At 41.4% G+C, this 18,875-nt stretch overlaps 1 protein-coding gene across 4 annotated transcripts in view; it reads right to left on the reverse strand.

Annotated features, from left to right (window-relative positions):
• Positions 1-18,875, reverse strand: part of iqck (IQ motif containing K) — a 99,451-nt gene that overhangs the window by 43,432 nt on the left and 37,144 nt on the right. For all 4 annotated transcript variants that reach the window (XM_043712177.2, XM_087997573.1, XM_087997574.1 and 1 more), the window contains exons 4-7: positions 16,473-16,570; positions 7,737-7,789; positions 7,446-7,523; positions 1,781-1,865 (exon numbers count right to left, since the gene is read on the reverse strand). In XM_043712177.2, the coding sequence (XP_043568112.2) occupies positions 1,781-1,865; positions 7,446-7,523; positions 7,737-7,789; positions 16,473-16,570 (314 nt within the window). The remainder of the gene's footprint in view (positions 1-1,780; positions 1,866-7,445; positions 7,524-7,736; positions 7,790-16,472; positions 16,571-18,875) is intronic.

Raw genomic sequence — 18,875 nt, forward strand, 5'->3', positions numbered from 1 at the left:
GAGCAGCCCTCCGAAAGCTAGTGCTTCCAAATAAACCTGTTGCACTATAACCTGGTGTTGTGTGATCTTTAACTTCATCTAAAATTGTATTGATTTGTTGAATTGCTAAACATTTGCAGCATTCATGATAATAGGATACATCAGACATTGAAATATAAAAACAATAATGGACAGATGCTAAGTTAACTGTTAAATCTAGACATTGCTACAAATAGTCACTTAGTGATAAAGAATTTGTGTATTGCTGAAAAGAGAGACATGCTGTCAAAGCTTTCCATCTTGCAGTATCCAGCACTGAATCACAAAAATACAAAATCTACCCTTTTTTTTGTTTACTCATTCAAGGGAGGAAGGCTTCACTGGCTGAGCCAGCATTTATTGTTTATGGCTACTTGCCCTTGATAAGGTGATGGTGAGCTGCCTTCTTGAACCACTGCAGCCCATTTAGTATGGGTGGACCCACAATGCCTTTAGGTAGGGACTTTCAGGATTTTGATGCAGCAACACTGAAGGAACTGAGATATATTTTGTCAGGATGCTGTGTGGTTTGGAGGGGTAGTGCCTCGGTGTCCTGTTGCCTTTGTCCATCTAGATGGAAGTGGTCATGGGTTTGGAAGGCACTATCTAAGGATCATTTGTGAATTTCTGCAGTGCACTGCTGCTACTGAGCTTCAATAGTAGAGGAAATAGATGTTTGTGGATGTGGTGACAATTAAAGGGGCTGCTTTGTCCTTGCTGGTATCAAAATTCTTGGATGTTTCTGGAGCTGCACTCATCCATGCAAGTGGGCAATATCATGAATCCTCTTGCAACGATGCCTGCCTTGAAGAAGTTTTCCTCCTCCCTCTACAAGAATCTCAGGGAGTCCCTCTCCCACTGCAACTCCCAGATATGCTACCTTCTCCCCACCCCCACCCTCCTCTAGCTTATCTCTCCATGCTTCAGGCTCACTGCCTTTATTCCTGGTGAAGGGCTTTTGCCCGAAACGTCGATTTCGAAGCTCCTTGGATGCTGCCTGAACTGCTGTGCTCTTCCAGCAACACTAATCCAGATATTCCATCACATCCCATAAAGTATGGAACCAGTTCCCTGAGTATTCTCTGGATAGTATTGAAACTGATATTTAGAATGAACGATGTAAGAACTTGTATTTAAAGATTCCCATTTGTGACTTTAGATATCCTAAAGGGCTTTACAGCTAACCACACACTGTTTGAAGTATAGCTGCTATTGGGACATAGGGAATGAGGCAGTCAACTTGCACACTGCAAGGTTCCAAACAATTGTGAGATAATGGCCAGATAATAGCGTTTGAATGACGTCAATCAAAAGATGAATATCAGCCAGGAGATGAACATTTCAAACTACAAATATGAACAATATGTCTGTGCATAATATTAAATTACCCAAAAGGTGAAAATAAATGCTATACCTGTAACTTAAAGTCTGATTTTTTTAGTTGGATGTAACTAGCTAGGCCAGCAATTGTTGCCCATCCCTAATTACTCAGATGGCAATTAGGAGCCAATCACATTGCTGTGGGTCTGGAGTCACATGTAGGGCCAGACCAGATCAGTAGGCGAGATTTTGATTCCAGGTACTTACTGCATTCAATTTTCACCAAATGTCATGAAGGAATTTGAATCCATGTCCAAAACATTAGTCTGGGATTTTGGAATTTTCATCCAGTGACATTTCTTGAAGAGGTGGCGGTGGCAATGGTTATCAAATACACGTTTCTTAATCTCAAGATTGATCTAAACAATGATAAGGATATTACCTGGTAACCTCTCCAGAAAGACTGAATTATAAGTGCAGCTTCATCTTCTGACAATAAGAGAGACAGAGGGATTGGCGGTCTAGGACTGAAAGAAAATTAAGATGATTGTTGATATATGCTTATGCTTAACTGTTATGTAATTTTTCCCTGACATGATGGTAACAATTCAGGCAGAACAGAATGAAGAGAACTAGACAGAAACAAAATACTGATACAGACTAATTTAAGACTTGGCTGCATCAGGACTAATTAAAGAGGAATCACTAATAACAGAAATAAATTACTGTCAAGAATCTAGGAAACCTGCTATTAACTCAATATTTCTGTGTAACCTAACATTTATGAATTTTTGAAGTAAAGCCATTGAGACATAACGACAGACCAACATAATCTTTTACAATGAAACAAAACAATCAAAGATCACACGATGGAAGCGTTCGACAAGTCCGTTAACTGACACACTTGATTTTCCTCATTATAACAAAAAAATGAAATTATTAAGCAGAGATATATTATCAGGTAATCAGTAGCATTTTTGGGAGCAGTTCCAATTAAAAAAACCTCACTCTTCCCTTCATTTGATACCAATTCAGTTTATAAAGGCAGAAATTAAAAACAATTGTTCAACAGAATGAGGCCCATGAAGCTTTAGTGGTGCAGTGATATATCATAAGAATATAAGAAATAGGAGCAGGAGTAGGCCATCTGGCCTGTTGAGCCTGCTCTGCTACTCAATAAGATCATGGTTGATCTTTTTGTAGACTTGGATCCATTTATCACTCCACTCACCATAATCCTTAATTCCCTTACTGTTCAAAAATCAATGTTTGCCTTAAAAGCATTTAACAAGGTAGCCTCAACTACCTTGAAGAAATTCCTCTTCAACTCAGCCCTAAATCTGCTTCCTCTTATTTTGAGGCTATGCCCCCCAGTTCTAGATTTTCTCGCAAGTGGAACCAACCTCCCTGATTCTATCTTGTTTATTTCCTTCATAACTTTATATATTTCTATAAGATTCCCCCCTTCCCCCCCTCCCCATTTATTCTAAATTCCAATTAGTATAGTCCCTGTCTACTCAATCTCTACCTCACAAGCTACCCCTCTCAATTCTGGAATCAACCCATCGAACCTCCTCTGCATCTGCTACAGTGCTAATACATCCTTTCTCAAATGAGACCAAACTGTACAGAGGACTCCAGGTGTGGCCTCACCAGTGCGCTATACAGCTGTAGCATACATCCCTGTTTTTAAACTCCATCACTCTAGCGATGAAGGATAATATTCCATTTACTTTCATAATTACTTGTTGTATTTGCAAACCAATTTTTTATGATTCATGCACAAGGACACCCAGGACCCTCTGCACAGGAGTATGCTACAGTTTTTCAGTATTTAAATAATAGTCCATTTTGCTTGTTATTCCTCATAAAGTGGATGACCTCACATTTACATACATTGTACTCCATCTGCCAGACTCGTGCCCATTCACTTAACTTATCTATATCCCTCTATAGACTTTCAGTGCCCTCTGCACACTTTGCTCTACCACTCATCTTAGTGTCATCTGTGAACTTTGATACATTACGCGTGATTTCCAATTCTAGATCATCTATGTAAATTGTAAACAATTGCAGTCCCAACACTGTCCCTAAGGCACACACACTAGCCACTGATCGCCAACCAGGAAAACACCCATTTATCCCCACTCTTTGTTTTCTGTTAGTCAACCAATCTTCTTTCCATGCTAATACATCACCTGTAACTCCATGCACCTTTATCTTATGCTGCAGCCATTTGTGCGGGATCTTGTCAAATGCCTTCTGGAAATCCAAATTCACCGTATTGGAATTGGTACTGGGTAACGAACTCGGCCAGATATTAGATATGGAGGTAGGTGAGCACTTTGGTGATAGTGACCACTAATCGGTTACGTTTAGTTTAGTGATGGATAGGCGTAGGTATATACCATAGGGCAAGAGTTATAGCTAGGGAAAAGGCAATTGTGATGCGATTAGGCAAGGTTTAGGATGCATAGGCTGGGGAAGGAAACTACAGGATATGGGCATAATTGAAATGTGGAGCTTATTCAAGGACCAGCGACTGCATTTCCTTGATAAGTATGTACCTATCAGACAGGGAGGAAGTTATCGAATGAGGATGCCATGGTTTACTAAGGAAGTTGAATCTTTTGTCAAGCGGAAGAAGGAGGCTTACATTGGGATGAGATGTGAAGGCTCAGTTAGGGTGCTTAAGTGTTACAAGGTAGGACCTAAAGGGAGAGCTAAGAAGAGCCAGGAGGGAAGGTGAGAAGTCGTTGGCAGGTAGGATCAAGGAAAAGCCTAAAGTTTTCTACAGGTTGTCAGGAATAAAAGAATGACAAGATCAAGATTAGGGCCTGTCAAGGACAGTAGTGGGAAGTTGTATGTGGAGTCCAGAGAGATAGGAAAGGCGCTAAATGAATATTTTTTTGACAGTATTCATACAGGAAAAAGACAATGTTGTCAAGGAGAATACTGAGATACAGGATATTAGACTAGAGTACAGTAGATTCCCTACAGTGTGGAAACAGGCCCATCAGCCCAACAAGTCCAGACTGACCTTCACTGATGGTACCACACAGGTACAGAAGGCCATGGGATTTGGCTCCATTTTTATCCCTCAGGTGCGGGAATTTTCAACTGCAGCCTGGTCATCAAGGCAGTAACTAAGCAACCAGCAGCATTCATAAAAAGGAAGGGATTCCACCCCTTCAACGTTCAGCTAATATATGACTCTAAAAATGCCTCTCGCAGTTGCATGCATGCTATTCTGGGATGTGCCATAACATTTTTATCATCACCAAGTACTAACCTGTTTCTGGCACTGGTGAGAATGTGCAGATGGCTGTTTGGGTACATCGGATCTCCACCACTTCCTCTAGCAGCCATTCCACACATGCATCACCTTCTGTGTGAAAACATTGCTCCTTAGGTCTCTTCTATATCTTTCCCCTCTCACCCTAAATATGTGGCTCAGTGGTTAGCACTGCTGCCTCACAGACCAGGGTCCCAGGTTCGATTCCAGCCTCGGGCAACTGTCTGTGTGGAGTTTGTACATTCTCCCCGTGTCTGCGTGGGTTTCCTCCCACAAACCAAAGATGTGCAAGTGAGGTGAATTGGCCATGCTAAATTGCCCATAGTGTTAGGTGCATTAGTCAGAGGGGAAATGGGTCTGGGTGGGTTACTCTTCGGAGGTCGGTGTGGACTGGTTGGACCGAAGGGCCTGTTTCCACACTGTAGAGAATCTAATCTAATCTAATCGATGCTCTCTAGTTCTGGACTCCCCCATCCCAGGGAAAAGACATTGACTATTTACCCTATGCATGGCCCTCATGATTTTATAAACCTCTATAAGGTCACCCCTCAGCTTCCAACGCTCCAGGGAAAGCAGTCCCAGACTGTTCAACCTCTCCCTATAGCTCAAATCATCTAACCCTGGCAACATACTTGTAAATCTTTTCTGAACCCTTTCAAGTTTCACAACATCCTTCTGATAGCAAGGATACCTGAATTGCACACAATATTCCAAAAGTGGCCTAACCAATGTTCTGCACAGCCACATGACCTCACGACTCCTGTACTTAATACTCTGGCCAATAATGGAAAGCATACTGAATGCCTTCTTCACTGTCCTATCTACCTGCGACTCTACTTTCAAGGAGCTATGAACTGCACTCAAAGGTCTTTTTGTTCAGCAACACTCTGTAGGACCTTACCATTAAGTGTATGAGTCCTGCTAAGATTTGCTTTCCCAAAATGCAGCACCTCGCATTTATCTAAATTAAACTCTATTTGCCACTTGGTAAAAACAAGGACTGCAGATGCTGAAAACCAGATTCTAGATTAGAGTGGTGCTGGAAAAGCACAGCAGTTCAGGCAGCATCCGAGGAGCAGGAAAATCGACATTTTGGGCAAAAGCCCTTCATCAGGAATAGAGGCAGAGTGCCTGCAGGGTGGAGAGATAAATGAGAGGAGGGTGGGGGTGGGGAGAAAGTAGCATAGAGTACAATAGGTGAATGGGGGTGGGGATGGAGGTGATAGGTCAGAGAGGAGGGTGGGGGAAGGTAGCAAAGAGTACAATGAGTGAATGGGGGTGGGGATGAAGGTGATAGGTCAGAGAGGAGGGTGGAGTGGATTGGTGGAAAGGAAGATAGGCAGGTAGGGACAAGTCATGGGGACAGTGCTGAGCTGGAAGTTTGGAACTGGGGTGAGGTGGGGGAAGGGGAAATGAGGAAACCGGTGAGGGCTTTTGCCCGAAATGTCGATTTTCCTGCTCCTCGGATCCTGCCTGAACTGCTGTGCTTTTCCAGCACCACTCTAATCTAGAATCTATTTGCCACTTCTCAGCTCATTGGCCCATCTGATCAAGATCCCATTGGAATCTGAGGTAACCTTTATCGCTGCCCACTACACCTCCAATTTTGGTGTCATTTGCAAACTTACTAACTGTACCTCTTATGGTGACATCCAAATCATTTATATAAATGACAAAAAATAGTAGATCCAGCACCGATCCTTGTGGCACTCCGCTGGTCACAGGCCTCCAGTCTGAAAAACAACCCTCCACCACCACCCTCTGTCTTCTACCTTCGAGCCAGTTCTGTATCCAAACAGCCAGTTCTTCCTGTATTCCATGAGATCTAACCTTGCTAACCAGTCTCCCATGGGGAAACTTGTTGAATGCCTTGCTGAAGTCCATATAGATCACGTCAACTGCTCTGCCCACATAAATCCTCTTTGTTATTTCTTCAAAAAACTCCATCAAGTTTGTGAGATATGATTTCCCACACACAAAGCCATGTTGACTATCCCTAATCAGTCCTTGCCTTTACAAATACATGTATATCCTGTCCTTCAGGATTCCCTCCAACAACTTGCCCACCACTGATGTCTGGCTCACTGGTCTATAGTTCCCTGGCTTGTCCTTACCACCTTTCTTAAATAGTGGCATCACGTTAGCCAACCTCCAGTCTGAGGCATCTCACCTGTGACTATCGATGTTACAAATATCTCAGCAAGAGGCCCAGCAATCACCATTTAGACTCAAAACATTAGCTTGCTATTTATCCATTTAGTTTGTACTGAGCTTCCCTAAATTATTGAAAAATGTTTCTCAAAAATCAGATGATGTAAAGAAATAAATAGAGTAGGTCTATTTATTTTAAAGCACTATTGACCATTAATTCAGAACAAGCAAATTCCGAATCAGAAGAAAGTTAGAATTATACTTGCCAATATTTTAGTTATAAGCTATCTTTCAACGTCTTTCTTGTCGTTACGTGACATTTGGACTCATTGAATAAATAAAGCCACGGCATAGCAAATAACCTCAGTGGTCACCTCGTTTCTAAAACAATTAGAACTGTGTTTAACTAATTAGAGCATTCTGTCTCATTTTGTCTTGAAAATTCATCAATCACATACCCAGCCACTTGTTTGAAAAAAGACATTCATAGATTTTGATTTGTTTGTAATGAAGTAAATGTACAATCTATATTCTTCAAGTTTTATTTGTATCACAGCAAATGTTTTGATGTAGCCCTTCTGACAGAACTATCTGTTCGCTTTGAAAGAGTCTGTCATTTACAAATGGAAAGATACCTATTTTTATCAGATTAAGTACTTACTGATCCTTAAGCCATCCTTTAACAAAGGGAATTTCACTGAAGGCAGTAAACTTCTTGCCAACCCTCTTTGGATTCTTGCTATGAAATTAACAGACCAAAATTATAATTAGCTTCTGTCATTTATTGCAAGAATATGCATTCTTTGAAACATGACTTGGGCAAACAAAAGGAGGTAATTTTTAAACTCATGCTCACGTATTAGTGTATAAAATATAGATGACTAGTATATCAAGGCCATTTCCTACCAGTAAAACTAAATAAATTGAAAACTGCTAAAATAGAGAAACTTACTTGTACAACCATTCTGCCAAAAAGTCACAAGCATTGAATTTAGTCTTTTTTCTCTGAAGAGAAAAGCAAATGCAATATTGGAAAATTAATTTGTTACAAAGAAACACATGTTAAATGACACAAAAACAGAAATTTCTGGAGAAACTCAGCAGGTCTGGTGGAGAGAAAGCAGAGTTAACATTTCCAGTACCCTTCTTCAGAACATGTTAAATGACTACAGGCTTCAATTCAGTTTAGAAACTATAACTATCTTTGTGAAGGGAAAGTATGTACCATCCATCTGTCTCTTTTAATGAAAAACATTGGTCTTATGCTAACTGCATTTCAGAAGACAGTGAGTTTACAGCTGAACTAGAAATTGGCGGTATATGTGTGTATGTATAATGTAAAGCAATAAAAAACAAAAGAAAAACAATCTGAAGGAACACAAAGAGATCCAAGGTTGCTATATTGGTGCTGTTATGCAAAATTCTCTTGAAAGTTACAAATTACAATTATCAGTATACAATGAACAAACCTAGTGACTGTTGTAAATTTTATAAAGATTTTGGAAATGGTGTAACACCTCTTTCATGATATATGAAATTAATAAACTTGAATATTATAGGACATTTAGGTTTAGTTTGGTTATGTGTCAATTTTAAGTAGTGTATATGTACAGTGTACAATAAAAGACATTGACTGGTAAAGGATTGGAATTGGTAGCATTGTAGTGACAGGACTGGGGCTGTAATCCAGGGGTCTCAACTAGTACTCCAGAGACATAAGTTCAAATCCTGCTATGACAGCTGGTGGTATTTAAATTCAACTAATTAATTAATCTGGAATAAAATAGTGATTTGATTAAAAATGAAATTATTGGCTTGTCGTATAGACCTACTTGTTTTTTAACGTCTTTAAGGTTAAGAAATCTACTATCCTTGCATTATCTAGCCTAACTGTTGTTTCTTACTGTCCTCTGAAAAAGCATAGCAAGCCACTCAGGTGTCCACACTGCTATGTGCCAAAAAGCACTTTATGAAGACAGCACATCAAGTCATGGCAATATTTAATTGGATAGAACTTCCCAGAGTTTTTCTTCCATTAATCTGTTTGGAATTTAATTCTTGAAATTAGTTCTAAATTTCTCTTTTATCAGTTTAAAATGTGTGTTTTTTTTAGATTCGATTCCCTACAGTGTGGAAACAGGCCCTTTGGCCCATCAAGTCCACACCGGTCCTCAAAAGAGTAACCCACCCAGACACATTTCCCTCTGACTAATGAACCTAACAACTATGGACAATTTAGCATAGCCAACTCACCTGACCTGCACATCTTTGGACTGTGGGAGGAAACCGGAGCACCCGGAGGAAACCCACACAGACACAGGGAGAATGTGCAAACTCCACACAGCCTGTTGCCCAAGGCTGGAATCGAACCTGGGACCCTGGCGCTGTGAGGCAGCAGTGCTAACCACTGAGCCACCATTGCCATTGAGTCCTATTCTTGCAATTAAGTTGCAAGTAAATTTATGGAGTTATCTTTTTCATACACTTTATTATATATCGTAGAATCACGTCAGATATTACACTCAAGTTGAAAAGCCATGTTTCTCCAGTCTATTCTCAACTAGAACTCTTGGGGACACTGAATATAGAAAAGTGCTAAAGAAAATGTGCTCAACAGCCAAGGGATTGAGGTAATGCTGTGACAAAGCAATGTTGCAGAAATGGAACTAAACATTCCAAATAATAGACAGGATGAGAGATCCACTAATCAGTTCCAGGCCAGGTGGATCATGGAGGCTTTGCTTGACTTAGTTCAGCAAGATAAAGTGGAGAGGAAGTAGCGGTAGAATCAGTGACAAGGAAGTGAAGTTTACAGGCTGCAAAATTTGCCATTTCCCTTGCCAATGTGCAATGCGGATGGAAGGTATACAATGCAGAATAATGATGACTAATAAGTGACTGATATATATTACCTTTTAGAAATTGTACTTTTTTCTAATAATTGACATTTAGACCTTGAGTTCAGACCAGAGAGTTACATTTGACTTTTGACATAACTGGAAAAGAATGTCAAGAAAGATGCCAATTCACTGTCATCTGTTATTTGATTGACAATACAAGTTAAAATTACACACATATTGAGGGAAAAAAAACAACAAAAGGGATTGAACATGAATCCATGAGTTGGAAACTTTTTGGTTCATCTGGGAAAACAAATGGCAATGAAATAATGGTACAAGAAAAACAGGAAATATCTGTTCAATGTGCATTGTTGCTTTCTGGTGTCTTACTTAGATTACAGTGATATGGAAATAGTTGCATAAGCATTCAAAGTTTAGAAATGTGACATAACTGCTAGAAATACCATGTAGTTTTTAAATACAATAGTCAATGGGTATGAATATGAAAAATTGCTATTTTTGTAGGTTAGTCATTGTAAAATTTGATTCTATTGGAATTTGTAAAGATTAACAATTAAATAGTTATCCTTGATACAAAGTTTATTGGAAATACTAATTTCAAATAACTCAATGATGAGTGATAAGTTTGTGCATCCAGACTGCCCATCACTCTGATGATTTGGAAACACCGGTGTTGGACTGAGGTGTATAAAGTTAACAATCACACAACACCAGGTTATAGTCCAAATGATTTAATTGGAAGCACTAGCTTTCAGAGCTCTGCTCCTTTATCAGGTTGTTGTGGAGTACACAATTGTAAGACACAGAATTTATAGCAAAAGTTTACAGTGTGATATAACTGAAATTGTACATTGAAAAATACCTTGATTGTTTGTTGAGTCTCTCATCTGTTAGAATGACCATGTTAGTTTCACTTCTTTCATATGTAATTCACAAAACTTTTTTTAAAAGTTACATTCTCAGGTTAACTGTAACAATTGGTGTCAGCCCAGATAAAATGTTGAAGGTGTTAGCCCCCTGTGTTCTGTTGTCTGTGCCATAATGTTTAGACTGATTATAATCTAAAAAGTGAGTTAACAGAGTCTTACATGGATTCATGCAGTTTTTGAGCAAAGTACAATGCAACTCTACAAGTACAAATTCACCCCACAAACGTATATTAGTGCATGTGGGTTTTTGTGTGTGTGTCTGTCTGGGATGGGAGGTTGTGAGTGTCTGTGAGAGAGAGTGTATGCGTGAGTGTAAAGGGGTCTAAGTCTGTGAGACTATAACCTGGTTTTGTGTGATTTTTTACTTTGTACGTCACTCTGACTGACTTGTTAATGTTCACGAGTTCTAATTTGGGCCATTAGTGAAATGCGAATAGACATGGTTGAAAAACTTCATGTTTGGAAGCAAGTACCACTTAATCACTTTAATTGTGTCTAAATTGTACTTTAAAAAGGAATTGTTAGGAATTGAGAATGCTAACTGAACCAACAACAGCGTTGGAAAATTAACAAAATGTACTGGAAAGCTGGGAGGTAAGTTGCTGACCCAAATTTTGGCTATCAGTAAGGAATAATTATAATGACAAAAATGAAGATTTATGACAACCATCTGGGATCTGTTCTGGGACCTCTGCTCTCTGACCTCATTTTTATAAATGACTTGGATAAGGAAATTGAAGGGTGAGTTAGTAAGATGACATGAAGGTTGGTGGAGTTGTGAATAGTGTGAAGAGCTATTGTAGGTTACAGCGGGACATTGACAGGTAGCAGAGTTGGGCTGAGAAGTGGCAGATGGAGTTCAACCTAGAAAAGTGTGACGTGATTCATTTTGGAAGGTCAAATTTGATTGAAGATTACAGGGTTCAAGGCAGGATTCTTGGCAGTGTGTAGGAACAGAGGGATCTTGGGGTCCACATCCATATATTCTCAAAGTTGCCACCCCGAGTTGATAGGGTTGTTAAGAAGGTGATGGTGTGTTAACTTTCATTAGCAGGGGGATTGAGTTTAAGAGCCACAAGGCTATGCTGCAGCTCTATAAAGTCCTGGTTAGACCACACTTGGAATACTGTGTTCAGTCCTGGTTGTCTCATTATAGGAAGGATGTGAAAGCTTTAGAGAGGGTGCAGAGGAGATTACCAGGATGCTGCCTGGACTGGATGACATGTCTTATGAAGAAAGGTTGATGGAGCTAGGGCTTTATTTATTGGAGTGAAGAAGGATGACAGAGGTGTACAAGATGATGCAAGGCATAGATAAAGTGGATAGCCAGAGACTTTTTTCCCAGGCCGTAAATGGCTATCATGAGGGTCATAATTTTAAGGTGGTTGAAGGAAGGTTTGGGAAAGGTATCAGAGCTTCAAAAGTATTTCATTAATTGTAAAGTACTTTGGAATGTTCTAAAGTTGCGAAAGGCTTTTCTTTATAAATACACAGAGAATGGTGGGTTCGTGGAATGCACTGCCAGCAGTAGTAGTAGACAGTAGGGACATTTAAGCAGTTCTTGGATAGACACATGGATGATAGTAAAATATAGGGTATGTAGGTTAGTCTGATCGTGGAGTAGGATAAAAGGTCAGCACAGCATGGAGGGCTGTATGTTTCTATGGTCTATGTTCTAACCATTAGACATAGGAACAGGTGAAGGCCATTCAGCCTATTGAGTCTGCTTTGCCATTCAACAAAATCACAGCTGATCTGATAAACCTCAACTCCACACTCGTGCTTTTTCTTCAAAGCCATTGATTCCCTTACCGATTACAGATCTGATTATCTCTGCATTAAACATACTTCATGACGCAGCCTTGAGAGTCATCCAGGGTAAAGAATTCTGCAAACTCACTCTATTTAAGACAAGATATTCCTCCTAATCTCTGTTTTAAAAGAGCAATCCTTATTTTTAGATTATGCTCTCTGGCCATAGACTCTCATAAGGAGAAACAATCTTCTGTATCTAATCTGTTCAAGTCCACTAAGTGTCTTGTATGTTTCAATAAGGTTCACCTTTCAATCTAAATGTCAATGAGTATAAGATTTGGAGATGCTAGTGTTGGACTGGGGTGTACTAAGTTAAAAATCACCAGGTTATAGTCCAACAGGTTTAATTGGAAGCACTAGCTTTCAGAGTGCTGCTCCTTCATCAGGAAGTTTACTCCACAATCGCCTGATAAAGGAGCAGCGGTCCAAAAGCTAGTGCTTCCAATTAAACCTGTTGGACTATAACCTGGTGTTGTGTGATTTTTAACTTAAATGAGTACAGGCCTGGCCTACTCAATGTCTTCTCATGAAACAGTGCCTCCAAACCGAAGTTCAGCCCAGTGAATCTTCTCTGGACTGCCTCCAATGCAATCAATCAATGAATCAAAGTAGAAACAGAGAAGCAGAGAGCTAGAACATAAGCTGATAAATGTAAACTGATGTTAGTATCTGAATATTAAGGGATGATATTGTCATGTTTTTCTTTTAATTTTTTTATGAAATCTGGGTGTTGCTGGCTCGCTTGCAAGGGCATTTCAGTCCACATTAACAAAGGTCTGGACAAATGGAGACCAGAGCAGGTAAGGATGGTAAGTAATAAAAACAGAAATTGCTGGAAAAGCTCAGCAGGTCTGGCAGCACTGTGGAAAGAAGTCAGAGTTAATGTTTTGGGCCCAGTGACCCTTCCTCAGAATTGAAAAGAGGTAGAAGTGACCTGTGTGGGGTTGGGAGACTATGACCTTGGAGGCAGTGAGGTGGATGGGGGGTGGGGAGCGGGAATCACCAGATGAAGTGAGACTGATTAGGAAGGTAAGGTCTCTTTCCTATTGGACATTAGGGAAGAAGATCATTCAATCATAGTTTCGTGGCACCAACGCTGGGACTAATTTTCATTTTATATTCCAGATTTAATTAACTGAATTTGAATTCCACCAGCTGCCATGAACCCAGACCATATGCCTGGGGTTCTCTGAATTACTAGTCTAGTAATGTTAACACTGCATCAACTCTCCCATGATGTCCCACACTAACATGTTTCAAAGGAAGATAAAACTGAAATAAGTGTTAGAGACAAGTAATGGTCAGCAAGGACAGCCTGACTTCTTGTGCCATAGTTACAATTTTAATCAGGAGAAAGCGAGGATTGCAGATGCTGGAGATCAGAGTTGAGAGTGTGGTTCTGGAAAAGCACAGCAGGTCAGGCAGCATCCGAGGAGCAGAAGAATCTAAGTTTTGGGCATAAGCTCTTCAACAGGAATGAGGCTTGAGGGACAGGGGGCTGAGAGATAAATGGGAGGGAGGTGGGGTTGGGGGGAAAGATAGCTGAGAATGCAATAAATAGATGAACTTGGGGGAGAAGGTGATAAGTTGGAGAGGAGGGTGGAGTGGATACATGGAAAAGAAGATGGAGGGTGGTGCTGAGTTGGAGGCTTGGGACTGGGATAACATGGGGGGAGAGGAAATGAGAAAACCTGTGAAATCTACATTAATCCTGTGTGATTACAGGGTCCCAAGGGGGAAAATGCGGCATTCTTTCTCCAGGTGTCGGGTGGTTAGGGTTTGGTGATGGAGGAGGCTCAGGACCTGCATGCCCTTGGTGGAGTTGGAGGGGGAGTTGAAGTGTTCAGCCACAAGTTGGTGGGGTTGGTTGGTGCGGGTGTCCCAGAGATGTTCTCTGAAACGATCCACAAGTCAGCGTCCTGTCTCCCTGATGTAGAAGAGACCACATCGGGTGCAACGGATGCAGTAGATGACATTTCTGGAAGTACAGGTGATTTTTTGTTGGATGTGAAGGATCCTTTGGGGCCTTGGACGGAGGTGAGGGGGGAGGTGTGGGCATACGTTTTGCATTTCTTGCAATGGCAGGGGAAGATGCTGGGAGTGGGATGTGGGCTGGTGGAGAGGTGTGGATCTGACAAGGGTGTGATCTCTCCGAAACGGTGATAGGGGTGGGGAGAGAATTATATCCCTAGTGATGGGGTCTGTTTGTAGGTGGCGGAAGTGGGGGAGGATGGTGCGATGTTTACCGAGGTTGGTGGGTAGAACATGAGGATCGGGGCGTTCTGTCCTTGTTGCTTTGGGAGAGGTGAGGTTGAAGGGCGGAGGTGCGGGAAGTGGAGGAAATGTGCTGGAGGGCATCATTGACCATGTGGGAGGGGAAATTGCAGTCTTTGAAGAAGGAGGCCATCTGGGATTTTCTATGGTGGAATTGGTCATCCTGGGGACAGGTGCAGTGGAGGTGGAGGAATTGAGAATAAGGGATGGCATTTTTACAGGAGGCAGGGTAGGACGAGGTGTAGTCCAATTAGCTGCGGGAGTCAGTGGGTTTATAGTAGATGCCTGTGGGTAGTTGGTCGCCGGGTGCTCCAGTTTCCTCCCACAATCCAAAGATATGCAGGTCAGATGAATTGGCAATGCTAAATGACCCATTGTGTTAATTGCATTAATCAGGGGCAAGAATAGGGTAGGGAAACAGGTCTGGGTGGGGTACTCACCAGAGGGTCAATGTGGACTTGTTGGGCCAAATGGCCTATTTCCATACTGTACAGAATCTAACCTAATCTGTTCTCAGGATGTCCAATTCCACCATAGAAAATCCCAGAGGGCCCCCTTCTCCAAAGACTGCAATTTCCCCTCCCACGTGGTTGACGATGCCCTCCAGCATATCTCCTCCACTTCCTGCATCTCCGCTCTTGAACCCCACTACTCCTGAAGCAACAAGGACAGAATCCCGCTGGTCCTCATGTTTCACCCCACCAACCTCGGTATACACTGCAACATCCTCCCCCACTTCCGCCACCTACAAACAGGATATATTTCTCTCTCCACCTCTATCATGTTCCAGAGAGACCATTCCCTCCGCGTCACCCTTGTCAGATCCACCCACCCCACCCCTGGCACTTTCTGCCCCCGCAAGAAGTGCAAAGCATGCGCCCACTCCTCCCCCCTCACTTCCATCCAAGGCCCCAAAGGGTCCTTCCACATCCAACAGAAGTTCACCTGTACTTCCAAAAATGTTATCTACTGTGACCGTTGCACCTGATGTGGTCTCCTCTATATCGGGGAGACGGGACGCCTACTTGCAGATCATTTCAGAGAATATCTCTGGGACATCTGCAACGTGGCTGAACACTTTTACTCCCCCTCCCACTCCACCAAGGACATGCAGGCCCTGGGCCTCCTCCATTGCCAAACCCTAATCACCCGACGCCTGGAGGAAGAACGCCTCATCTTCCACCTTGGGACCCTGCTACCACACAGGATTAATGAGGATTTTACCAGTTTCATCATTTCCCCTCCCCCCACCTTATCCCAGTCCCAAGCCTTCAACTCGGCACCACCCTCTTGACCTGTCCATCAACCTTCCCAACTATCCGCTCCACCCTCCTCTCTGACCTATCACCTTCCCTCCCCTCATCTACTTATTGCATCCTCAGCTTTTCCCCGCCCCACCCCCTCCCATTTATTTCTCAGCCCCCTGGCCCACAAGCCTCATTCCTGATGAAGGGCTTAAACTCCAAAACGTCGATTCTCCTGCTCCTCAGATGCTGCCTGACCTGCTGTACTTTTTCAGCACCACGCTCTCAACTTAGAATTTTAACCAAAAATTCAGTATTTGTTGATGTCTGTTACAAAGAGATGTTAATTATTGACAAAGAACTTCTGTTGTGGAAAAATGACTTGCATTGCTCATACATTCCAATCATTAACAGTACAATTTTAGAAACATATCATTGACCCCTGTGGTGGAACTGAGAAAATATATGAAAAACAAGATGAAAAAATACAATTATAATATGAACTAAAATATTTATCTTAAAAATGAAATTATGTGAAAATATTAAGTAGATAAATAGTACTGACCTCAAAGCATTTCTCAATTTTAGCTTCTTTGAGTGTTTCATACAGGCCTGGGAGAAGTACGGGAAAAATGTAGTGTTCCAAATACTGTCTTGGAGTAGCTTCACAAATTGAGCAGAAAGAAAACAAAAATCACAAGGAGGTACCTGATATTAGAATACTGTAAGATATTGTGTTGTTAAAAAGGACAGCTAAATATGGACTTTAGCACTTTAGGTGAAAGTGTTATGAAGTTGTGAGTGTACTGTACCTTTAAGGGAGATGCAATTTCTGGTTAGCACAGTGTTCTGAACAAGATAACAATATAACATTTGGTCAAACAACTAGCTAAGAGCTGTGTTGCCTGGATACAAAAACAAATTCAAATTCAGCCAATCAGTTTAAATTATGCCCCAAGATACCAAACTCCAATCAAGTTTGAACTTAGTATTTGGGCAATACTGTATCAAAACCAATGAAACGATCCAATGCTTCGAGGTATAAAAATCAGACATTTTGAACAGTTACCCAGATTGGCAAAGAGCACCAACAAAAACAGAACAATACAAACTGCCCGCAGAACTGCCCTCTTAAAGGTAGGTTCATCTATCAAAGACCTGTGAAGCAGATTCCCTAAGAAGAAGAGAAGAAGACAGAGGAAAATCCACAGAGGACACTTGGCTAAGCTGCCTAGTTTTGAAACATGATTTTCTTTTGTAAATCGTAAGCAGCATTTTTTTATCAGACCAATATTGTAGAGGTGAAGGCAAAAGTTAGGTTTAGGGAAAGGAGTTGTAAATAATTGTTAGTTAATTATTCTCTGTTAGACTTTTAAAAAATGTTGTTAATTTTTACTTTATATAGTGACTTTTGGGATAGTTCTTTGCCTCTTGAATTGGAACAGATTACAGCACGGGGGGAACCTTTTCTGTGTTGCTGGTTTAAATTAGCGGAGGGGTTTACCCCATGTCGTAACAAAAGGATCACAGAAATGGAAGATGTATAGTGGCATTAGGTAATATAAAAATCACAATATCATTTGAACTATCCAAAGTAAACTAATTTCCCTTGCTGGGTAAAATTTGCATCAGTCCAATTTTAAACAAGTTTGAGGAAGGGTACAGGGTGGGGAGGAGGAGAAACCACAAAATCCTTTCTCCTTACCACAATTCCGTAACTTTTGCAAGAACATGGTCATGAGTGAATGAGGTTGGTTCCATAATGGTGTGTTCAAAGAATGTGCTGTCACTCGCTGTCAAGCCTTTTCCATAGACAATGTATTTGAGATTTCTGGTATCCCAGCATATGTCAATGTCACAAGGAACATAGAACATAGAAAAGTACAGCACAGAACAGGCCTTTGGCCCATGATGTTGTGCCGAGACTTAATCCTAATATAAAATATAGTAACTTAACCTATGCACCACTCAACTCACTGCTATCCATGTGCATGTCCAGCAGTCACTTAAATGTCCCCAATGACTTTGCTTCCACCACCACAGCTGGCAATGCATTCCATGCATTCACAACTCTCTGCGTAAAGAACCTACCTCTGATGTCTCCTTTATACATTCCTCCTAATATCTTCAAACTATGACTTCTCGTACCAGTCAATCCCGCCCTGGAGAAACCTCTCTGCTATTGACTCTATCCATGCCTCATTATTTTGTACACCTCAATCAGGTCTCCTCTCTTCCTCCTTCTCTCCAGAGAGAAAAGTTCAAGCTTATTCAACCTTTCTTCATACGGCAAGCCCACCAATCTAGGCAGCATCCTGGTAAACCTTCTTTGCACCCTCTTCAAAGCCTCTGTATCTTTCCTATAGTAGGGCGACCAGAACTGGACACAATATTCCAAGTGTAGTCTCACCAGGGACTTGTAGAGCTGTAGCAAAACCTCGCGGGTATTAAACTCGATTCCCCTGTTAATGAAAGCCAAAATACCATATGCTTTCTTAACAACCCTATCCACTTGGGTGGCAACTTTAAGGGATCTATGTACTTGCACACCCAGATCCCTCTGTTCCTCTACACTGCCAAGAATCCTGTCTTTAATCCTATATTCAGCATTCGAGTTTGCACTTCCAAAATGCATCACTTCACATTTATCCAGGTTAAACTCCATCTGCCATTTCTCAGCCCAGCTCTGCACCCTGTCTATGTCACGCTGAAGCCTGCAGTAGCCCTCTATACTATCGACGACACCTCCAATCTTTGTGTCATCTGCAAATTTACTCACTCACCTCTCAACCTTCTCATCCGAGTCATTTATAAAAATTACAAAGAGCAGAGGCCCAAGAACAGAGCACTGTGGGACCCCACTCAACACTGTCTTCCAGGCAGAATACTTTCCATCTACAACCTACAATCTTCTGTCAGCCAGCCAATTCTGAATCCAGATAGCCAAATCTCCCTGTATCCCATACTT

The sequence above is a fragment of the Chiloscyllium plagiosum genome, unplaced genomic scaffold (assembly GCF_037043375.1).
Source record: "Chiloscyllium plagiosum isolate Xiang-an unplaced genomic scaffold, Cpla_swu_hap1 HiC_scaffold_20, whole genome shotgun sequence".
Lineage (NCBI taxonomy): Eukaryota > Metazoa > Chordata > Chondrichthyes > Orectolobiformes > Hemiscylliidae > Chiloscyllium > Chiloscyllium plagiosum.